This window comes from Acipenser ruthenus, chromosome 24, assembly GCF_902713425.1.
Source record: "Acipenser ruthenus chromosome 24, fAciRut3.2 maternal haplotype, whole genome shotgun sequence".
In the NCBI taxonomy this organism is placed as follows: Eukaryota; Metazoa; Chordata; class Actinopteri; order Acipenseriformes; family Acipenseridae; genus Acipenser; species Acipenser ruthenus.
The window spans coordinates 14295726-14317883 of record NC_081212.1 but is presented as its reverse complement, the minus strand read 5'-3'; the positions used below and the strand labels follow the sequence as shown (position 1 = coordinate 14317883).

The 22158-nt window shown below is 39.1% G+C and overlaps 1 protein-coding gene across 6 annotated transcripts in view; it reads left to right on the top strand.

The window, feature by feature from the left end:
• Positions 1-3063: 3063 nt before the first annotated feature.
• The window catches only part of LOC117429103 (CUGBP Elav-like family member 4), a 252645-nt gene continuing 233550 nt past the window's right edge, over positions 3064-22158 (top strand). For 5 of the 6 annotated variants that reach the window (XM_058998406.1, XM_058998405.1, XM_034048291.3 and 2 more), the window contains exons 1-2: positions 3064-3469; positions 21947-22029. In XM_058998406.1, the coding sequence (XP_058854389.1) occupies positions 3220-3469; positions 21947-22029 (333 nt within the window). In that variant the 5' untranslated portion in view covers positions 3064-3219. The remainder of the gene's footprint in view (positions 3470-21946; positions 22030-22158) is intronic. The other variant, XM_058998407.1, reaches the window with a different exon arrangement.

Below are 22158 nucleotides of genomic sequence, written 5' to 3'. Positions count from 1 at the left end.
ACATTGGAGGCTTGTTGCTAGGGAGCTGCTTTTGTTGTCACACATGAACACCTCGCTGGCTAAAATAAAAACCGCTTCAGCAAGTAGATATTTAATTTGCTCTGTGTTCTTGTGCAATGCGTGTGTATATGATAACAGTACGATATTAATGCTTTGTTTTTATTTGTTTTGTATATTGTTGTGATGTGCAGTACGAAATAAAACGAACAGTAATTCTAAGTGCAATTGCCTATGTGTATATATTAAATGCACTACTTATTCAAATCAGTTTAAACGTAACTATCAAAAAAGAAATGACACAAATACACATACAAACGTGAATCTCACTCTATGACTAAAATTAAGGATACTAAGTAAATTAAAGTAATAAAAATAATAAATCTTAATTTAATTAACGTAACAAAAAGGTTCAATCACACTAAGTACAAAATGTTTAGTGAATTGATTTAAAAACAAATCACTCTAGTAATATTATCGCTTTGTCGTACTGACAGCTATTTTAGCTACAAAGCACATATGCCCTGAATATCAAAAGTGTCTTCCGACAGTCCAAAACTCGCTGTCTCCGTCTTTTAACCCGACTCTTGTCCGGAACGTTGTCTCCATCATAAAATGAAACAATTGTGTGCTGTTTTCGGACAGGTGGAATGGATGCAATATACATAAAGGTGGCGGTGTAACTATTCAGTATTTAAATGACAAACCTATATGTTAATGACACAATTTACAGTATGTAATTTCAGGATTTCAATCAATGGACAGGTGGGATTGAAAGGTAGTAAAGGCGGAGGAAAACAAAGCAGACGTGTTTTTCAGGAGATACGGAGAAAGAAGAGAAGATACACTTAATAGAACAATAGAGCATACGTCAGGACAGAGACAACAACATTAAACTTAGAAAGGTCATTTTAATGTAGCCTCATTTTGAATGTATGTTCTTCATGTAGCGGTTTTGGCAGATATTTTATACCAAAATGGAAAATAAGTTAATCAATAAACGAATAAATAAATATAGAAATGCATCAATAAATATACAGACATGTGTTTATTTATTCGTTTACTTTTTTTATTTACTTATTTTTCATTAAATTTCCTCCATGGATATCATACAAACAACAGTGGCAAATAATGCCAGGGCTATGAGTGATACTGGCAATGCATGGCCGCTCAGGGTGCTTGAAATCCTCTAAATCCTGTTTAACTTCATCACATAAATACAATATCGTAGCTTTACCCTTTCGATATCTTTATAGCACTCGCTTTTCTGTAAGGTCCAAACAGGTGGTTTATTTTAGACGGAGCCTGTTTGAAATAGCTTCCCATCTCCATTAGGACTTTTTGGAAAGGCAGAAACATTTTAGGCGGAACATAGCTACTCATTCCGAACACATCAACTCCTTTCATTTTTGTACGGGGGGTATGTAATTAGATACCCAGTTGCATTTGCATAACATTCCTCATACTGTCGGAATTGGAGTTTTGCGACTGTTGTCATCCTTCCTGGCCATTTTGGATTTTTGCTCGAAACTTGAAAAACCGTCGGAATGTTAAAACTCCGCCACAAAAGCACTCCCGACGCTCGGAAAAGCTTTGATGTTCAGGGCTGTAATCTCAGAATACAGGTGTCCTATAGAAGCACACGGGGAGGCATGGTTCTATGGTCACTAATAAGAACAGGCTAGAAGAAATTAAAGATGCTGCCACTGCCGTCTGTTTTATTTTCTTGGTGTTTTGTGAAGGGCTTTGAGATGCCATGGCATGATAAGGCGCAATATAAATTGAAGTTGTTGTTGTTTAAGGACTTGTACAATCTGTATAAGAATACACAGTTTCAAACGCCAGTTTCGTTAGTGCCCCTGCTGTATGTACATGATTGCTAGACATAATGCAGATTTAGTAGGTCAAGCTATCGGACCTCCAAACGATACGGGGTGTAAATAAAAAGGGGGTGTATACTGCAACTCTGAAGCATGGAGGTACCAAATGAAACCGTTTTAATTATTTTCAACTCTTGATTTGAATTTTTCAGAATGTTTATCAAATCAAATCGAACAAGCATCAGTGAAGTATTTTTAACCCTCCCACAGCGCTTGTTCGAGAATTTTTCAAAACAATGTTCAATCAAGAATCTAAAGTCAGTCTGTGGGAAAGTAAAATGAAATGTGTGTTCTTTTTTCCTACCCCCTGAGTTCGTGTCATGAAATGGTTTATTTTATAAGCTGCAGGACTGCGAGTAATTTACATCAAACAATATATAACGCAGCGACTGTCGCTGTCCAGTTAAATCAGATTAGCAGTACACACTCATGAGTACTATGCGATGTTATACACTTATTGAAAACAGCATGGGAATATTACTGCCGAAAATGTATGTGATTGTCGCTAAAACTGCGTATGAAAGACTCACAAACAATTTTGGATTTGCAGTATGTAGTAGCTGTTCTGATTCCAGACTAGTTTTGTTTTAACAAATACGTTTATTGGGGAGGTTTATTTGTGCCACATATGTATTGACTGTGGCCAGATTCATGTTCCCTGAATATGTAAAACTTTACATCAACATAAAAGTAATATTACTACGCAATGTGGCTTTTATGTTCATAGTTCTAGATTGTGTCCCACGGCTCCTTTTAAAAAGATTCCCTCAGGAACCTTTACACTGGCACACACCTGGAGACAAACAGCTTTAAAAAGATGCACCCCTTCCCTCAGGAACCTCTACACCTGGAGACAAACAGCTTTAAAAAGATTCACCCCTTCCCTCAGGAACCTCTACACTGGCACACATCTGGAGACAGCTTTAAAAAGATGCATCCCTTCCCTCAGGAACCTCTACACTGACACACACCTGGAGACAAACAGCTTTTTTCTGGTAATAATTTATGTATAAAGGGGGGCCCCCATTTCGTTTTTTGAGCCGGCCCTGCAACACCCACAATTTAGACTTGTACCCGTTGTCTTCTCTTATTGGCTCCGTCTATGTTATTATGCAAATAGGCTAGGGAGGGGTCTAGTCAAGAGCCAGTAGGCTGACGTCATACGGCAGACTAGTGGCAGCTGACAGAGAGAGAGATACAGAGAGCGAGATCAAGAGGAAGGAAAACATAATAGCAAAATAAAGAGAAATCTAAAGGAGACCGAGAGAAAGCCCGGAGAGACTAAGAGAGAGAGTGAGAGAGAGCGTGTGAGAGAGAGAAAGAGCCGGCCTATTGGAAAAAGATGGCTACAGTCACCGCGAACGGATTGCAGCAGGAGAAGGGATTCAGCACCATGAACAGCTCCGGCAGGATGAACGGGCTGAGCTTGGGGCAGAGTACCATTCCGATGAAGGACCACGATGCCATCAAGCTGTTCATTGGGCAAATCCCTAGGAACCTGGAGGAGAAAGATCTTAAACCGCTCTTTGAGGAATTCGGCAAGATCTATGAGCTCACCGTGCTGAAAGATCGGTTCACGGGGATGCATAAAGGTCGGTCTCAACCCCTAACGTCTTTCGCAAGGGTTCAAAAAGTGGAGCCGGTTTAAGAGTTAGGGTTTTAATGCTAAGATTGAACTTCCTCCAAAATCCGTAAGCACGGGTTAAATATACATGTGTATAGTTATCTGGAGTTGTATGTGAAGACGAGCCGCGCAGACTAGATTTCGGTTCTGTGTTTATATAAAGTACACAGCACTGAAAGAAAGGTCTGGAAAGTTTAGCGCAGTTAATAGCATTACTCGCACCCTTGCTGTCAGGACGGGTTTTAGGAATACTGCAGGCTTTAAAAGTTGTTTTTAACACATTGTGTCAAAGACCCGTTTAAACAGCGCGAGCGAGTATACTGCAGGCGTAACTAACTCCCGTGTGTGTCAACAGACATGGAAACAGGTGTTTGGTGTCATACCTGCTACTATACAAGGGTTTGCATTGACATGAACGAGTATTGTTTTTAAGGTACATTGTTTTAGAAGAACACACATGCTTCAGGGGAATCTGTCAACGTGTAATATTTTGGTAACGCGTTCCCAGCCAGAACACAGCGATGTATACAGCGGTGTAGACGCCACTGCAAGCGCAGGGTGCACAGTATGAGGGTCCTTCACATGTACTTACCAACAAGGACTGCCTGGGGACCCGGGCCAGGTAACACACGAACATCGTGTTCCGAATGGTGTCACATGTAATTAAAACACACGACAATTACAATGAAATGCATTTTACAGGTGAATCAAACAAACAAGCGAAGGGAAGGGTTTGCGTGCAGCTGTGCTGAGGGCTGCAGCTTTGTTTTAGATTGATGAGTGTTCAGTTTGCTAATTGTGTTTAGTTTAATTTTTTTTATTGTGAAAAAGCGCGAGAAGATTGGGTTGTTAATCTAGAATTGGAGCCTATCTGTCAAGCATAATTCAATACAATCCTTTCGCTTTATTCCGAGAGCTTGGATGTGTTCGTTATTAATCTGTCCTCAAAGTAAAACTAAAAAAAAAAAACACCTTCGTTAATTAACATGTTGCACAGGTATATTTGAAAACAGCAAATACTTCATTTTGGACAACCTTCTTTTGTATTAATGTGATATGTTCCAGACAACATAATCTCACCGAGGAATATGTAGTCTGTGTAATAATTAATTGAAGAAAACACCAGCCTAATCTCAAACATCAGTGCAATTAAACAGTCAACAGTTTTAAAACCACCGACATAAAACATTTACTGAAAACAACAAATAATAAAATGACCTCATTTGAAGATTTTTTAAAAAAAGGTATTTGACTATAAAAAGCTTTTCCATTTTAGTCGGAGCAGTGCATCATCACTGCTGTTAAATGTTTTTTTTTTCACAATCATTTTAGGTACAATAAATATTAAGATTTTACCTTGAGTTTAATTTCATCTGGCAATGTTAAGATTGCTTTATAATACAATAACATACAAATTACCTTTTTACATCAATGTTCTTCTCCCAAATCATTATATTCAATATAATAATAATAATAATAATAATAATAATAATAATAATAATAATAATAATAATAATAATGTCATTAAATGTAGATGTTAAGGTGCAGTATTATTTTCAATATGTTTAATAAAAGTAGAAACAACAACAATAATTGAGATACCAAAGCATCCCTGAAGACTGACATAATGCTTTAACAGAATTGACCTTCTAAATTTAAGCCATCACCGCAATAGCATCTCGTAATGGATTGCTGCATTCCTCCATTCTCTTCTACCTGTTGCTGGCCTGAGTGCCTGCTTTGTGAGTGGAGCTGCTTGCTGTACATTTTCACACCCGGCTCCATGTTCTTTTGACAGCTCTTTTGTGTGTAATTGTAACAGGTGGCTGCTAGTGTCCACTCAGGTGAACTTCAGACACACAGTCACTTATTAACAATTCCTGTTCAGCTGCAATGAAAAGCCATTTTAATATACAGGACAACAGAAGGGTTCTATACAATGGGTATGGAACCATGACATTTAAATACCATTGGGGGTTCATTCATTGTTATATAAAAACTATTAACAAATTAATAATTATTTAACAAGCCTTTTGACGAGTAATCTTCATCAATGTTTTTCATTTGGAACACCTGTAACCAGAGCTCCAGATAAAGGTTTGGGTTATTGAGTTATTTACTCTCTGATTTAGGGACTATGGTAGTAAAATGTATTTAGGGTGAGTACAATGCAACATTTCCTTGAAGTCGTGAGTAAATAAATACTGTACATACTTTAATGTACAATATTTACTGTGGTATGCATTAACTACAACCCCTTACATTTGAACTGTAATCTTACATTGAACTGTACAAAAACTTGGTCTTACAATAAAAAACAAAAACAACAATTATTCCTATTTGTTTTATTAACCACAAACACTATAGCTGTGAAGTAAATAAACACAGAAACAGATACATTTTTATTCCAACACTGCAGATATAATACGCTTAACAAAAGGCCTGCATGCACATACTATCTATTTATAAAGAAACAATAATATTGTATTCCTTATTGATCACCTTGCTATAGCAGTATAAAGCATCCCGACTTTCTCCAAACAGAGAATATTGTATTTGTTTAGATTTACATTCCAAAAATTCACTTGATTGACAGGTAAATTGGTAGGTTTGGTTTGCGGGGCATTAAGACAGTGCTGAGAAATTCAGAATCCAAAATCAAGAATCCAGTTGGTTATTCACCAGTCACAAACACGCATTGCAAATGAGGGGATTCAACTGCATGTTGTTTTTCTTTATTGAAAACCCCAGGCTTATTGGTCACACGTTTCTGGCAATTCCCAGGCTGACTGCAATTAGCTGTCCCGGCATTCCTTTAATCCATTCTCTAGCTACCGCATGCAGTATATTCACAATCGATCACTGAGACACTGGGATCCAAAGAAGTACAAGAATCTTGATAACATGTGAACAAGCTGTACATTAAAATTGCTATATGTATTCTTTATGCATTGCATTTAAATATCATGCGTAATTTATATTTTTTTCAACGCGTAAAACATCCATTATACAGCTTATCTGGAGCGCTGCCTGCAGCCATTGATGGCTAACAACATATCAATATAAATCAAATCCATTATATAGACCCATAGAATGACTAGTTATAGAAGTTATAAAATAAGTCCAGCCCCTGAACCAGCTTTTCTACAGTCATTTGCAAAGCATAATAATCTACTTATCTAACCCATAAGCACCTATTTAGAGATATTTTTAGTGTTTGTTGTACAGTTTTGCTTACTTCCTTGAATAAAGTAATGTAGGCATCTTCAGCACTGTTGTTGGGTGACTCTTTGTCTAACTGATTATGTGTGGAATCATCGTGGGGTTAATTTGATGAACTACACTGGTGACAATTGCTTCCCAAGCCCCTGGGTAACACTGGCACTAAATATATTTCGACAGGTCCCCTAAGTATCCCCAGTGTCCATAGTGTTAGCTGTGATTATGTGTTAACAACCAGCATTCTCTATAACACGCCTGTCTCTTGCCTTCTTGCTGCAGTATACTCCTCTGTATCATTTCTAATACTGACACACCTGGAAATTGTCTTACAAACAGCACTTCAGTTTTTACACAAACTGATTTTATTACCTAATGTGTCCTTTAATGCCAGTCTAGGGTTACCATCTAAACTGTCTTCATTGTTTTTGTTACAATAATCTAAGCACCTCCAAGCCACTTGAAAATTGTAAGTCTATAAAGATTTTAACAGTAAACGAAAATAAAAACCCTAAATGCCATAGCAAAAGTAAAATATAAAGAGACTATAAATCATGTGTTTCATAGTTTATGGAGAAGGTTTCAATGTTTAGCTATTAAACAGATTACATTCTTAGTAAATTGTATGTGTGTGTGTGTGTGTGTGTGTGTGTGTGTGTGTGTGTGTGTGTGTGTGTGTGTGTGTGTGTGTGTGCGTGCGTGCGTGTGTGTATATAAAATGCTATTTAAATGTAATGATGTCTGATTACACAAGTATAATTAAAATGTTAAAGTGCGTATGCATATGCATGTATAATGTGTGCATACATTATCATCTGTGTTGCACACACTCACATACATGCAGCGCACACTGAAGAAGGAGCAGTCTAATGGAGCAACACATCTGCCACAGCAGTTTAGCAGAGCACTGTCTCTCAGTTATCAATCTCCTTCTGAGGAGCACACGCTGCTAATCAGGAACAAACATATTGCCAGCTCCCAGTGGGACCAGCAGCGAACACACACTAGAACATTAAAAGAAATAGTTTACATGAAACAGGCTCTGCACCTCAGCAGCTCTATGGTGTAGTACAGTCACACAGATGAACCATTAGCCACGGCACACACCTTCTCCAATGAGGATATCACAATGAAGAAAAGATTCACAAAACCCTCACGCTCAATTCAAGCACATCACATCCACTTTGCAGGAGCATCAGTGAAAGGCCTTCAAAAGAGAACTCGTTTTCCACACAATACATGTCCCTTTCTATTTGCACTCTTGCAGAAGCAAGGGAAGGGGACAGGCACCGACAGCCTGCCGATGCTTGTGCTGAATCAATTCAGAAGCACCCACATCCAGAAAATATGCAATAAGACATTTTTTTTTAAATGGATGAATTCGCATCTCGACTGCCACGTTTGACCAAATGTTCAATTTAATAATAATTTGAACAATTAAGAACTGTAATCAGATGCCACATTGAAACCATTCAAAGAGCCAAGCAGAATGATGCAACCATTTCCTGTATTTTAAAGACTTTGAAAATGCCTGAGTGTAAAATACATTTTATCTATAGCTATTCAATACTTAATAGTGCTGAATTCAGAAATACTAAAAGAAACTCAAATCCCATGGCAAACGCTTCCACTGGAGCTCTTTTCCAGTGTCTTCAAATGCTGTAATTGTTGGAGAGACATGATATATATATAATCTATATCTATATTATTCTGGAGCGTGGACTGTGTGGACCCTGAGGTGCGAGAGGCTCGTTAGTCCGATAGGCAAGAGTGGCAAAAAGCAAGAGTAGAAATAGATAACATAAAATAAAGACATGAGAGGAAGAAAGAACAAGGTATGGTAGCTGGCAGAAGGGGATAAAAGAAATGAAAAGATTGAAAAGATGAGTGGTATTTTGTTAATTCCAAATGGGCTATCAGTTACTAGCTGTACCATTGCTTCTTGTTCTTTGTTCTTTCTTTTATTAAGTGTTTTGGTTTCATATCAAACTGACACGCAGGTGTGCAGTCTGAAACCGTGGTCGTGTTGATGGAAAAGCAATGAGAAAGTCACAGTGATCGCAATCATATATCTGGTGGCTACTGATTTGCTAGTTTCACCAATACAGTGAACTGTGGGGTTTTTTTTTACAGTACATAATGAAAACACGGTTGGTGGTGGTTTGGCAGTCAAATTTACTTGTAAGTCTGCAGATAAGTCTGGTGGTTGTGGTAATACTGACCTGTGGGCAGGTTGTGTAATACTGACCTATGGGCAGGTTGTGTTTCAATAGCTGTGGTAATACTGACCTGTGGGCAGGTTGTGCTTCAATGGCTGTGGTAATACTGACCTGTGGGCAGGTTGTGTAATACTGACCTGTGGGCAGGTTGTGTAATACTAACCTGTGGGAAGGTTCTGTAATACTGACCTGTGGGCAGGTTGTGTAATACTGACCTGTGGGCAGGTTGTGTAATACTGACCTGTGGGCAGGTTGTGTAATACTGACCTGTGGGCAGGTTGTGTTTCAGTGGCTGTGGTAATACTGACCTGTGGGCAGGTTGTGTAATACTGACCTTTGGGCAGGTTGTGTAATACTGACCTGTGGACAGGTTGTGTAATACTGACCTGTGGGCAGGTTGTGTTATACTGACCTGTGGGCAGGTTGTATAATACTGACCTGTGGGCAGGTTGTGTTATACTGACCTGTGGGCAGGTTGTGTAATACTGACCTGTGGGAAGGTTGTGTAATACTGACCTTTGGGAAGGTTGTGTTTCAATGGCTGTGGTAATACCGACCTGTGGGCAGGTTGTGTAATACTGACCTGTGGGCAGGTTGTGTAATACCGACCTGTGGACAGGTTGTGTAATACTGACCTGTGGGCAGCTTGTGTTTCAATAGCTGTGGTAATACTGACCTGTGGGCAGGTTGTGTAATACTGACCTGTGGGCAGGTTGTGTAATACTGACCTGTGGGCAGGTTGTGTTTCAATAGCTGTGGTAATACTGACCTGTGGGCAGGTTGTGTAATACTGACCTGTGGGCAGGTTGTGTAATACTGACCTGTGGGCAGGTTGTGTTTCATTAGCTGTGGTAATACTGACCTGTGGGCAGGTTGTGTAATACTGACCTGTGGGCAGGTTGTGTAATACTGACCTGTGGGAAGGTTGTGTAATATTGACCTGTGGGAAGGTTGTACAGTGCAGGCTGTGGCAGTGGTTCATTCCAGGTCTCACACTTTGTTTGGGTCTCTTGACCAGCAGTTGCCAAGCATTGTTGGTTTCCTGCTGTTTTTCTGGTTGGTTTCCATTGAAGCCTGGTTTGTAGTCTTGTTCCGAGGTCTCTGCTGGCCTTGTACATATGGTTCCATTCTTCATGGTACTCCAACCAAAATCTTTATATCCCATGTTAATATTCCTAGGATTGCATAGTATATTACAGTAGGTGCTATTCCTTCACTCCAACTATATGCTTTATTCAGCGTTCCTACCTCTGTGCTGCAGCATATTATATTTGTATTGGTCATCACTTGCACCCTATCAGCACTTGTGCTGATCACACTTTATATAGGCAGTGTCTTGGTTTACATGCACAAATAAAAATAAGTCTCATCTTTTTGTTACACTATTTTGGTCGTACCTTTTGGCCAGTTTGGGTTTAGATGTAATTTTCTTTTAGGGAGAGAAATTATCCTTCAAAATTCAAATGACCAGACATAGAAAATGAAGTAAGCAGTAACACACAAAAAGGTTATCATAAGAACATACGAACATAAGAACATAAGAACATAAGAAAGGTTACAAACGAGAGGAGGCCATTCGGAGCTTATTGATCCCAGAATCTTCAACAACATTACTGGGGAGTTGGTTCCAGACTCCCACAATTCTCTGTGTATAAAAGTGCCTCCTATTTTCTATTCTGAATGCCCCTTTATCTAATCTCCATTCTAGTCCTTGTTTCTTTTTTCAGGTCGAAAAAGTCCCTTGGGTCAATGTCAATAACTTTTAGAATTTTGAATGCTTGAATCAGATCACCACGTAGTCTTCTTTGTTCAAGACTGAATTGATTCAATTATTTTAGCCTGTCTGCATATGACATGCCTTTTAAACCCAGGATAATTCTGGTCGATCTTCTTTGCACTCTTTCTAGAGCAGCAATATCCTTTTTGTAGCGAGATGACCAGAACTGAACACAATATTCTAGATGAGATCTTACTAATGCATTGTAAAGTTTTAACATTATAGCTTCCTCACATTGTCTAGATGAAGACATTTATGAGTCAACATAAACGCCTAGATCTTTTTCAGATTCCTTCTTCAATTCCAGTATCTCCCATATGACATTTATAATGCACATTTTTATTGTCCACGTGCAGTACCTTACACTTTTCTATATTAAATGTCATTTGCCATGTGTCTCCCCAGTTTTGAATGCTGTCTAGATCATTTTGAATGACCTTTGCTGCTGCAACAGTGTTTGCCAAATTTAACAAGTTTGCTTACTATACCAGAATCTAAATCATTAATGTGGATTAGCAATAGCAGAGGACCTAATACTGATCCCTGTGGTACTCCACTGGTTACCTCGCTCCATTTTGAGGTTTCTCCTCTAATCAGTTTTTGTGTTTTCCACTTGTTAATCACTCCATAATCCATGTTCATGCATTTCCTTGAATCCCTAATGCGTTTAATTTGAGAATTCATTTTTTTATGTGGGACTTTGTCAAAAGTTTTCTGGAAATCTAAATAAACCATGTCATATGCTTTGCAATTATCCATTGTCGATGTTGCATCCTCAAAAAAATCAAGCAGGTTAGTTAGACATGATCTCCCTTTCCTAAAACCATGCTGACTGTCTCCCAGGATATTGTCACCATATAGGTAATTTTCCATTTTGGATCTCATTATAGTTTCCATAAGTTTCCATATAATAGAAGTCAGGCTTATTGGTCTGTAATTACCTGGTTTGGTTTTGTCTCCCTTTTTGTGGATCGGTATTACGTTTGCAATTTTCCAGTCTGCGGTACAACCCATGTCTCAAGACGACCCTAGTATGTTATCGAGTTTATAAAATCAGTACGACCCTAGTGTTTTATCAAGCTTATAAAATGTGTGATTGATATTTTGAAACTGTGATGTTCCTGATCCGAATGCAATGAGACCTGAACCATTGGGCGCACTCTATAATGACCAGTTTTGTTGTACTTAAAATGTGTTTCTATATGTTTGGAGCTTTTACAAAAGAAAAAAAAAACATATTCCCATCCAAGCTGCAAATCCATATGATTGCCATTCCGTTGGTTCACGTGTTCAGCATGCAGGGATTGTATATTGTTCAGGTGTCAAGATGATACAATACATCCCAGAAAGCTGCCTTGTGAAGAGCTTATTGAATTGACATTTTGTTGTTGTTTTTAGACAATTGAACATTTAATATAGCATAAAACTATGGCTATTGAAACCAACTGACTGAATAATTAAAAATAGTACTGTTACCATTTTTGTTTCACAGTTCTCATTTTGTTGTTCAGCATTCATCTCATGCCAAACCCATATGTACCTTTTCTAGTTTAGTTTATTTTTGATGTCTTATAATTCATTTTAGTGGGTATTCCAGTCTCTGGTGGTGAATTGTTTTTGCAGACCAGTGCTAGTATCCTGGGACCTAGTTGTGAGTTACTTTGGTTGTCAAAAGAGGGTGACTTTCGAGTTGAACAGCATACAGTAGAACAGATATTCATAAAGCATTAGAGCTGGGGCACATTGCAATACAAAGGGTTAATTGTACTTGTGCTTGTGGCTAAAATAATATAGTATTCAAATGTGAGGATTATTATTGATCAATGTCTACCCAATATTACTTTTCAAACTTTTTTGTAGGTCATAATTAAATATTGTATTACATGAGTGGGGCAAATAAACTGTAGGCAGAAATCAATACAAAGTGAATAACACTATGTAACACAATTTTTGTTCCTGGGTAGTAAGTGTTATTTCTAATTGCTTATGCCTCAAAAGTATAGAAAATGGCTATTATTCCCCACAAACTTTGCTTTTGTGACCAGGACAGTGATATTTTAAAATTTACACGGTGTAATCATTGTTAATAATCTCTGGTACAATTGTAGATACAATACCGTACTGATTTTTGGGCATGATGAAGTCTAGGCCAGACTTTATAATTCGACTGTCTTTTGAAATGAGAAAATAACCTGGAAATATTTCAAAACTAGAACCAAGTAGCATCTTTTTTAATTTTTTTAAAATTATTTTTATGCTGTAACACTAAAATAGTTCTTATTAAAAAATATAAGAAAATAAACTACAATAAACACTATTAGCATGCCTCAATGTCTGACATTAGGCAACAGTAGAAAAACTGAGAACGATTACTAATATAATCAAAAGGCAAGGGCTAAAAACATTAAAATGGCATTTGAAGACATTTACTGCTTAATATTCAGTGTGGGACCTGACTTCTGAGTGAACCCTTTTCATACATCACTTTGTGAATGCTTTACAGCATTGATTGCACAAACTGTATCAGTAAATGTTCTGCCTCAGTTTATTTACTGAGTTTGAAAACACATTGGCTTTCTCTTTCAGATCCTTGTAAAAGGAACTGACAACCAGAACAAATAAACATTTGAAAAGAGGAAAGAATGTCATCATAATATTCTTTTTTATTGCAGGACCCTATTTTATCCATCAGTAAACACTCACTAGTGCTGCATGTATACATACTAAAAGACTACTCAAGATATCTGTCAAGACAGAGAAAGTGCTACTATTGAAAACACTCATTTCCAGACAGACCCTGTGGCGCTAGGAAACGTTAAGAAACGATTAAACCAAACCGTGGTAGAAAAGCTATTAAACTGTTTTTGTTTTCAGCAAAAAGTACCTGCAGCCCATTACACTATGTAACACAATTTTTGTTCCTGGATAGTAAGTGTTATTTCCTAATTGCTTATGCCTCAAAAGTATAGAAAATGGCTATTATTCCCCACAAACTTTGCTTTTGTGACCAGGACAGTGATATTTTGAAATTGACCTATTTCCAATGAGAAAACGGGCGAATTTGTGTCTTTTCGTTCACATAAAGTCAGAAAAAAACAACATATGAATCCAAATTAACATGTATTTATACTAAAGTAATACAAAAATGACTACAAAAGATTTTGAAGTGAGTAGTTTTTCAGCCCCCAAATGTAGTCTCCCATCATGTTCTCGTTATAATGTCCTTGGTAGCGGCGTTCAAAGTCCAGTATATCCTGGTGGAAGCGCTCGCCTTGCTCCTCTGAGTACGCTCCCATGTTCTCCTTGAATTTATCAAGATGAGCATCAAGGATATGGACTTTGAGGGACATCCTACAGCCCATTGTGCCGTAGTTCTTCACCAGAGTCTCAACCAGCTCCACATAGTTTTTGGCCTTGTGATTGCCCAGGAAGCCCCGAACCACTGCGACAAAGCTGTTCCAAGCCGCTTTCTCCTTACTAGTGAGCTTCCTGGGGAATTCATTGCACTTCAGGATCTTCTTTATCTGTGGTCCCGACGAAGATACCGGCTTTGACCTTTGCCTCAGACAGCTTAGGGAAGAAGTCTTGAAGGTACTTGAAGGCTGCCGACTCCTTATCTAGAGCTCTGACAAATTGTTTCATAAGGCCCAATTTGATGTGCAGTGGTGGCATCAGCACCTTCCGGGGGTCCACCAGTGGCTCCCACTTGACGTTGTTCCTCCCCACAGAGAACTCGGTCCGCTTGGAAGGGTCCACCATGCAGAAGTAGCAGTTGCTTGAGTGGTCAGTGGGTTCCCGCCAAATTCTTGGGATAGCGAACTTCATGGCTCTCTTTTCCCCTCTGTACCATCCTACAAAAATACATTTATTTCACCCATGACTAATGTGTTAGAGATTCTCGCAACATTTTTCATATATGATATATTTTTTCAATAACATTGAAAATTGTAAAACATTTTAAAATTAAAAACTTTTACAATTTTAAAAATTTTAACAAATTTTATAACATAAAATTCCGAGCAACAATTGTCCATCTTACCTTCCAGAGTTTTTTTGCAGTGCAAAAAGATAATCAAAGGGGGTGGGCAGTTTCTTCAGGAATCCTATTGGAATTAGTGCTAGGATGAACACAGGATTTTCATGTTCGGGTATTCGGGTTCACCTCATGCTGCCTTTTTATAGTGGCAACAATGATACACACATGTTTAATTAGCACCTTGTTAGACAATTAGAAGATTCTGGAAGCATGTGGAAGTTTCCCTTCTGAGACCCCACTACAAACAAAATACGACACCTGGTGGCAAAATGCCAGATTGCAGTTATTCAGGGAATTAAGCTCTTTGCATTCGTAGACTGATACACAACACTATATTATTATTATTATTATTATTATTATTATTATTATTATTATTATTATTATTATTTGTTTATTTAGCAGACGCCTTTATCCAAGGCGACTTACAGAGACTAGGGTGTGTGAACTATGCATCAGCTGCAAAGTCACTTACAAATACGTCTCACCTGACAGACGGAGCACAAGGAGGTTAAGTGACTAGCTCAGGGTCACACAATGAGTCAGTGGCTGAGGTGGAATTTGAACCGGGGACCTCCTGGTTACAAGCCCTTTTCTTTAACCACTGAACCACACTACACACACACACACACTGCTTCACAACAGTCTTAGACACATTCAGGAGTTACAATATATATCAATGTTATGAACAACAATTTACTGAAAGCCTCCACTAGTGTTTTCCACTATTATTACAACTTTGACTTTTATTAATACAGCTTAGTTTGGGTGAGAAGAAACCAAGCTTGTCATTTAGCAATCTTTAATTCACATTGGTCAGAATCTTCACAACAACTCAAAGTAAACTATACATGAGCTGCTAATATGAAGTATTGTAGTAGCTAATCCATCACATTTATCCAGTGGTCCTCCAGGGGGGTGCGAAGCAATCCAAGGGGGGGCACAAGAAGAGTCCAAAAAAAAAAAAGTAACACTTTTTTTTTATTTAAAATGTATACTTGACATGACGTTCTGTGGGTTGATTCTATGGTCGTATTAAAGCAGGTTGATTCTATGGTAGTATTAAAGCAGGTTGATTCTATGGTAGTATTAAAGCAGGTTGGTTCTATGGTAGTATTAAAGCAGGTTGATTCTATGGTAGTATTAAAGCAGGTTGATTCTATGGTAGTATTAAAGCAGGTTGATTCTATGGTAGTATTAAAGCAGGTTGAGTCTATGGTAGTATTAAAGCAGGTTGGTTCTATGGTAGTATTAAAGCAGGTTGATTCTATGGTAGTATTAAAGCAGGTTGATTCTATGGTCGTATTAAAGCAGGTTGATTCTATGGTAGTATTAAAGCAGGTTGATTCTATGGCAGTATTAAAGCAGGTTGATTCTATGGCAGTATTAAAGCAGGTTGATTCTATGGTCGTATTAAAGCAGGTTGATTCTATGGTAGTATTAAAGCAGGTTGATTCTATGGTAGTATTAAAGCAGGTTGATTCTATGGTAGTATTAAAGCAGGTTGGTTCTATGGTAGTATTAAAGCAGGTTGAGTCTATGGCAGTATTAAAGCAGGTTGATTCTATGGTAGTATTAAAGCAGGTTGATTCTATGGCAGTATTAAAGCAGGTTGATTCTATGGTAGTATAACCCCCCCCTCCCCCTATAAATCCCCCCTATAATGATAAATAATAATCACTATTGTTTGTTAAAGCCATAATATTGGATCTCCATCAATCCCCAAGGTTAATCATGAGAGGGCAGTCAGTGGAACAATGTGCTCATGGAGACTGATGATCAGAACGGGGATTGTGGCTGTGGAAACATAGCTCATTATTGTCAATTACTGGCACCCAGAGTGATAAAATAGCATCACAAAATCTATAAGCTCACCTCACAAACAGTGGAGACTCAATAACAGAGCCAGCCCCTGACAGACTGGTTTCTCAGGAGGTTTGCTTACTGCTGGCAGCTTCCTGGAATGGGTCTGTGTGAGGCGTGTGAGTACAAATGGAATGTCCAGACAGTAATTTATGTGTAGAAGAATAAACAGGTTTATTATGATTACTCTCTACACACAAAAAAAGTAATCAACAAAGAAAACAAAACGGCGTGAGGGAGGGGGTGCTGGAGTAAGAATCCAAAAGAAGAGAAGTGAAAACGTCCTTAGTTGTCTTCACGGAGTCCCCGGACATAAAACAAAAGGGGATAAAACAGAGAAGAAAATATTAGTACAGTTCTCCAGTATTCAAAAACCACCGCCAAACTTTCGTCTCTCCCTCTGCCTCGTTACCCCGCCTATTTTCCCTTCGGACCAACTCCGAACACAGTAGTACGTTCCCTTTAGTATGCAACGCCCCGCCTCTGTAGTCAGTGGAACACCAATCCCCAACTGACAAGTGTCCTTATAACTCACTTGACTCCAATGGCTGGAATTTACATACTCGTACTTCCGCCCCTCACCAAGGTGCCGCCCCTCATAAAGATGACTTTCATCATGGTCACAAGACCTTGGTAAGGGAAGTCCCGAGTTGGTTTGCTGCCTTCTACTGTCGGGAGGCTGAATTACAGACCGAAACCCCTTTGACTCATCACAGTCTGTTTTTAATTTGAGGATTTCTGAAGCGATGAGAGGTCAGCGATTGAGAGTGCTGTGAACCCGAAGTGCTTCTTAAATCCATTCGTCATGAGCCATGCTGCGGGACTTCCTCACAATGCTATCCATTCGTCATGAGCCATGCTGCGGGACTTCCTCACAATGCTATCCATTCATCATGAGCCATGCTGCGGGACTTCCTCACAATGCTATCCATTCATCATGAGCCATGCTGCGGGACTTCCTCACAATGCTATCCATTCGTCATGAGCCATGCTGCGGGACTTCCTCACAATGCTATCCATTCATCATGAGCCATGCTGCGGGACTTCCTCACAATGCTATCCATTCGTCATGAGCCATGCTTCGGGACTTCCTCACAGTGCTATCCATTCGTCATGAGCCATGCTGCGGGACTTCCTCACAATGCTATCCATTCATCATGAGCCATGCTGCGGGACTTCCTCACAATGCTATCCATTCGTCATGAGCCATGCTTCGGGACTTCCTCACAGTGCTATCCATTCGTCATGAGCCATGCTGCGGGACTTCCTCACAATGCTATCCATTCGTCATGAGCCATGCTGCGGGACTTCCTCACAATGCTATCCATTCGTCATGAGCCATGCTGCGGGACTTCCTCACAATGCTATCCATTCGTCATGAGCCATGCTGCGGGACTTCCTCACAATGCGTTGCCAGTGTCCCCTGTCTTGTCTGATAGGATAGGATGAGTGTGACACTTAATTCTGTCCACCTGCTTGAGGAATGAAGAATATCACATCGCCACCAAAGTGGGTCTGCTTTGTGATGAGTTGCTTTGGGTTGAAATGGATTCAAGGGTATTTTCAAGCCAATCATGCCAATCCAAACTGACATTACAGGCATTATCTGGGGTGTTGCAGTTGTTGTAGATTTAGATAGTTTTAGATGTATTATTTACACCGATGCCAGGCTGAGGCTATGGGGAAATACATTATCTTTATATTGCAGTGTGTTTTGTATTGGGGCAGCAGTGTGGAGTAGTGGTTAGGTCTCTGGACCCTTGACCGGAGAGTTGTGGGTTCAATCCCAGGTGGGGGACACTGCTGCTGTACCCTTGAGTAAGGTACTTTACCTAGATTGTTCCAGTAAAAACCCAACTGTATAAAAAGATGGGTAATTGTATGTAAAAATAATGTGATATCTTCTGAGGGTGTCTGCTAAGAAATAAATAATAATATTGTGGGAACAGCACTTTGATTGCAATAAGCAGTTGATTCAATTAAGAAGCAATTCCATATGGATGTCCATATATAGTATTACAAATATATTTCCATATGGGGTGGACATCAGACTTTTAATATCAAATGATTGTCCCCCAACAGCCCCCAAATTAAAATGTCTTGAAATCATTAATTACATACATCTTCACCCATCTCAGCAACACTCCCCTTTTCTGTACAGACCACCTTGGCTGTGCAGTAGATGGCAGGGTGACAATAAATGGGAGCCGATTACTCAGCTATTTGTTACAAGAGGCAGACAGAGCTAGTTTAGAACCTCGCTGGAGTCCTGGGAAGAGGCCTGACTTCCAGGCAGTTATGGATTCAACTTCATTTCCATGTTAAACTCTGATTGCCTCTTCAAATCTCTTAACGTCTTTCAATATGATTAGCATTTTAAAATATATAAGGGGGGGGGGGGGGGGGGTGCATAACATTAAAATGTCCCCTGTGCGCAATACAAATTAATGTCATATTTCAGCAGACTTGGAGAAGAAGCTGTAAGAGCAGTCTCTTTATACTGACTTAAAGAGTAAGTAGCGGGGTTCTGAAAAATGTAGCGTTGTGTGCCCCTATGTGTTGCTACAACTGTTTAAATAACGTACCTGTAATTATTCTTTTCATTGTTAACATCCTGACAACTTTTTACACTTATAACTTTAAAGTCTGTTTCAAAGCTCTGTTCAGAATGTCCGCTCTAGTGCACAGATTCTCTCCTCTAAATCACTGCAGGAAGAGTGATAAAACAAAAAAAAACACATAACAAGTGCTTTGGCTTTTCTGTTCTGTACCATATCATGGATCTTTATTGCTGTGTTACCTGTTTGACAATGGGGGAGTTCCCATATGTGGTTATTTAGATGTGAAGTGGTGATACGCTTGCATGTTTTAGAGAACAGCTCGAAAGGATCAGGTTTGTGGTTGAAAATAACGACGACAGAGAGAGATAGGGTAAATTTTATTTAGTCGTGAGCATGACGTAAAACACAGGAACTCCACACCCATTTTCACATGGAAACCCGCATTTCATGTGAAAACGTCCACTGCTCCCAATCCAGACAGCCTTGGGAGCATACGTGGAAGGTGTCTGGCACAGATCTCTATAATCCTCCGCCAGTTTTCAGCCATGGTGATCTGCAATAGCTGGGTTGGACAGTTTCATTATATATCTCTGGGTTAATTATTTTCTTTTTTCTTTAATTAATAAGTTGTGTGATAAATGAGTTGAAATATTATTCACTAACAACAATATGCCACCCCACCAATGGACATTTGAAAAACAATTTGGGCAAGAGCAGTAAAACATACTATTAAACAACCAGGCACGAGGCATTTACAAATGACAGCTTTGTTACATGAGTTTAACACTGTGCTTTAAAGTTTCACTCAGGTGAGATTCTGTCGTGTACCTGTTCTCTGTGCATGGAAACCACATTTTCCCGCGCTATCTGTGAAAACAGCTCAAGAACTCTACGCGTGGCTAATTTGCATATCAACCTCCTCCTTTCCTCTTCATTTGCATGACGTCAGGTGAAAAGAGGGGCTTCTTGAGTAAAATAAGCTGAGCCAATGGAAACTGGAAATGTATAGGGTCATTTTTCATTTGGCTCGAGCACAATGTCAATAATCCTTACAATAATCCTTACACTATCAGTGCACTAAAACTGACATTTTGAAGAGATTTGAAACACTCTTCAAAAAGCTGACAGGATGTTAACAATGAAAAGAAAAATAACAGCTACTTACTCTTTAGTTTCCGACGGTGGTTAGAATTTGATTAATTTTTGTGGCTTGTACATTCAAGTGTTTGAGGGAATATTAAGCCAATCACATGGAAGCACGCTGATGTTATTTTGCTGTGATTGGTTGTTTTGGAAATAGGCTTTTCAGAACGCTAGGTTTAAATTCTCTGCACACCGGCCTGTTAGTGGAGGATATCAGCTTTCTGCAGCTCATTTCGAGACACAAGTAGGTTCAGATTTTAAAGTCGGTGCAAGAAGTAATTCGGTTTCAAAATTCCAGTAATTGCAGCCCTCATGTGTATTAAAATGCAGTAAACAAATAGTTTTGCTTGTGTTGAGTGACACCCAGCAAGCAAGTAAGCAAGCCTGCCTGTCTCTGAGCCTAACTGGTGTTGAGAACAAAGGAAGGCCTACCGTTTAAAATGCAAAGGTACAGAGCGTCATTATTGTAAACATCCAATGTGCACAGCGGTTTATACAAAAACATGCAAGTAAGCAGATTCATTCTACATTTTTATAGTTTTACATTACCGAAAAAAAACAATACATTCAAGCTGCAGTATAAACATAAATAACTAAATAAATGGGCATATCTAAAAAAATAAATGAACATTTTGAATTCAGCAGTAATACGCTTTTCAAGCCAATTTGTAATCTCTAGAAGGACTATTTTGCACTTGTGAAGGATACATTCAATAAAATTAATTTTAAATTCAAATTCTCCGTCAATTGCAGCACACCAAATTTAGTCCACTTGATGCACCCATAAGGGGGATTAAGTGAGTATGATCCACTTGCATGGACTAACGTTAGCACCATCGCTAATCCCAATTGCAGCCTACCAAACGATGCTGAGATCATTGGGATCATCAGTTAAACTAGATCAAGGTCCTGATTGTTGCGTATTAAACCAGACCCTTGTGATCACAAAAAGATCCACATTAAGAGGATGCAGTCAGTCCTGTGGAGGTAGAGACTGTGATAGTCTGCTTGCCCTGGTTTGTCTCCTTTTTCTCAATATTTGCTTGCAGATCTGTGTAAAATGTGTTATACACACGCACATTCATTACAACAAACTTTGTTTAAACACACTTATGGTTTAAGCTTGAAGCTGCAACATTCAGGAGATGCCACCCCACCCCTAACTCAGCTGCTCTTCCATTCTAGCTGCTAGATGAGCCAATGATCATAAAAATGGGACAGCATTTGCAGCTACTTGCTAGCTGTCTGCCATAGATATATGTAATGTAGGTAAAAGTGTCTTTATATTAACCAGTGCCAGCGCCATCTAGAGCTCTGCTGTGTATTGCCAGAGAAACAAAAGGAAACTTGATGCCAAGTGGCAGATCACTAGATGGCGCTGGCTCTTATGTCTATCTAGATACACGGATGTTGCACGCATGCAGTCTCATCCACATTAATGTTGTATCATAATAAAGTAACAGCACTCCAGCAGAGAGCTTCTCATGGTGGCTTCTGTTTTTGATTGGTTACAAAAACTCTCAATATGTTTTGGAAAATGTAACGGAATCTCCATCCCTGCTTGTACGTGTTCAGGACTGGGTTACACAGCAATGGTGTCTTTAATCTAACAGCTCTTTATTATTTCTAGGATGTGCTTTTCTAACATATTGTGCCAGAGAGTCGGCCCTGAAAGCTCAGAGCACCCTGCATGAGCAGAAGACTCTTCCTGGGGTAAGTGACCCCATTCATGTGCTTCTCCTTGCTACTGGAGGGACCCCTGGCTTGGGTCCACCTGCCTGCGAGTGAGCTCAGGCTCAGAATTTTTTTGTTGGAAAAATACATCAGAAATATGCATCAAAA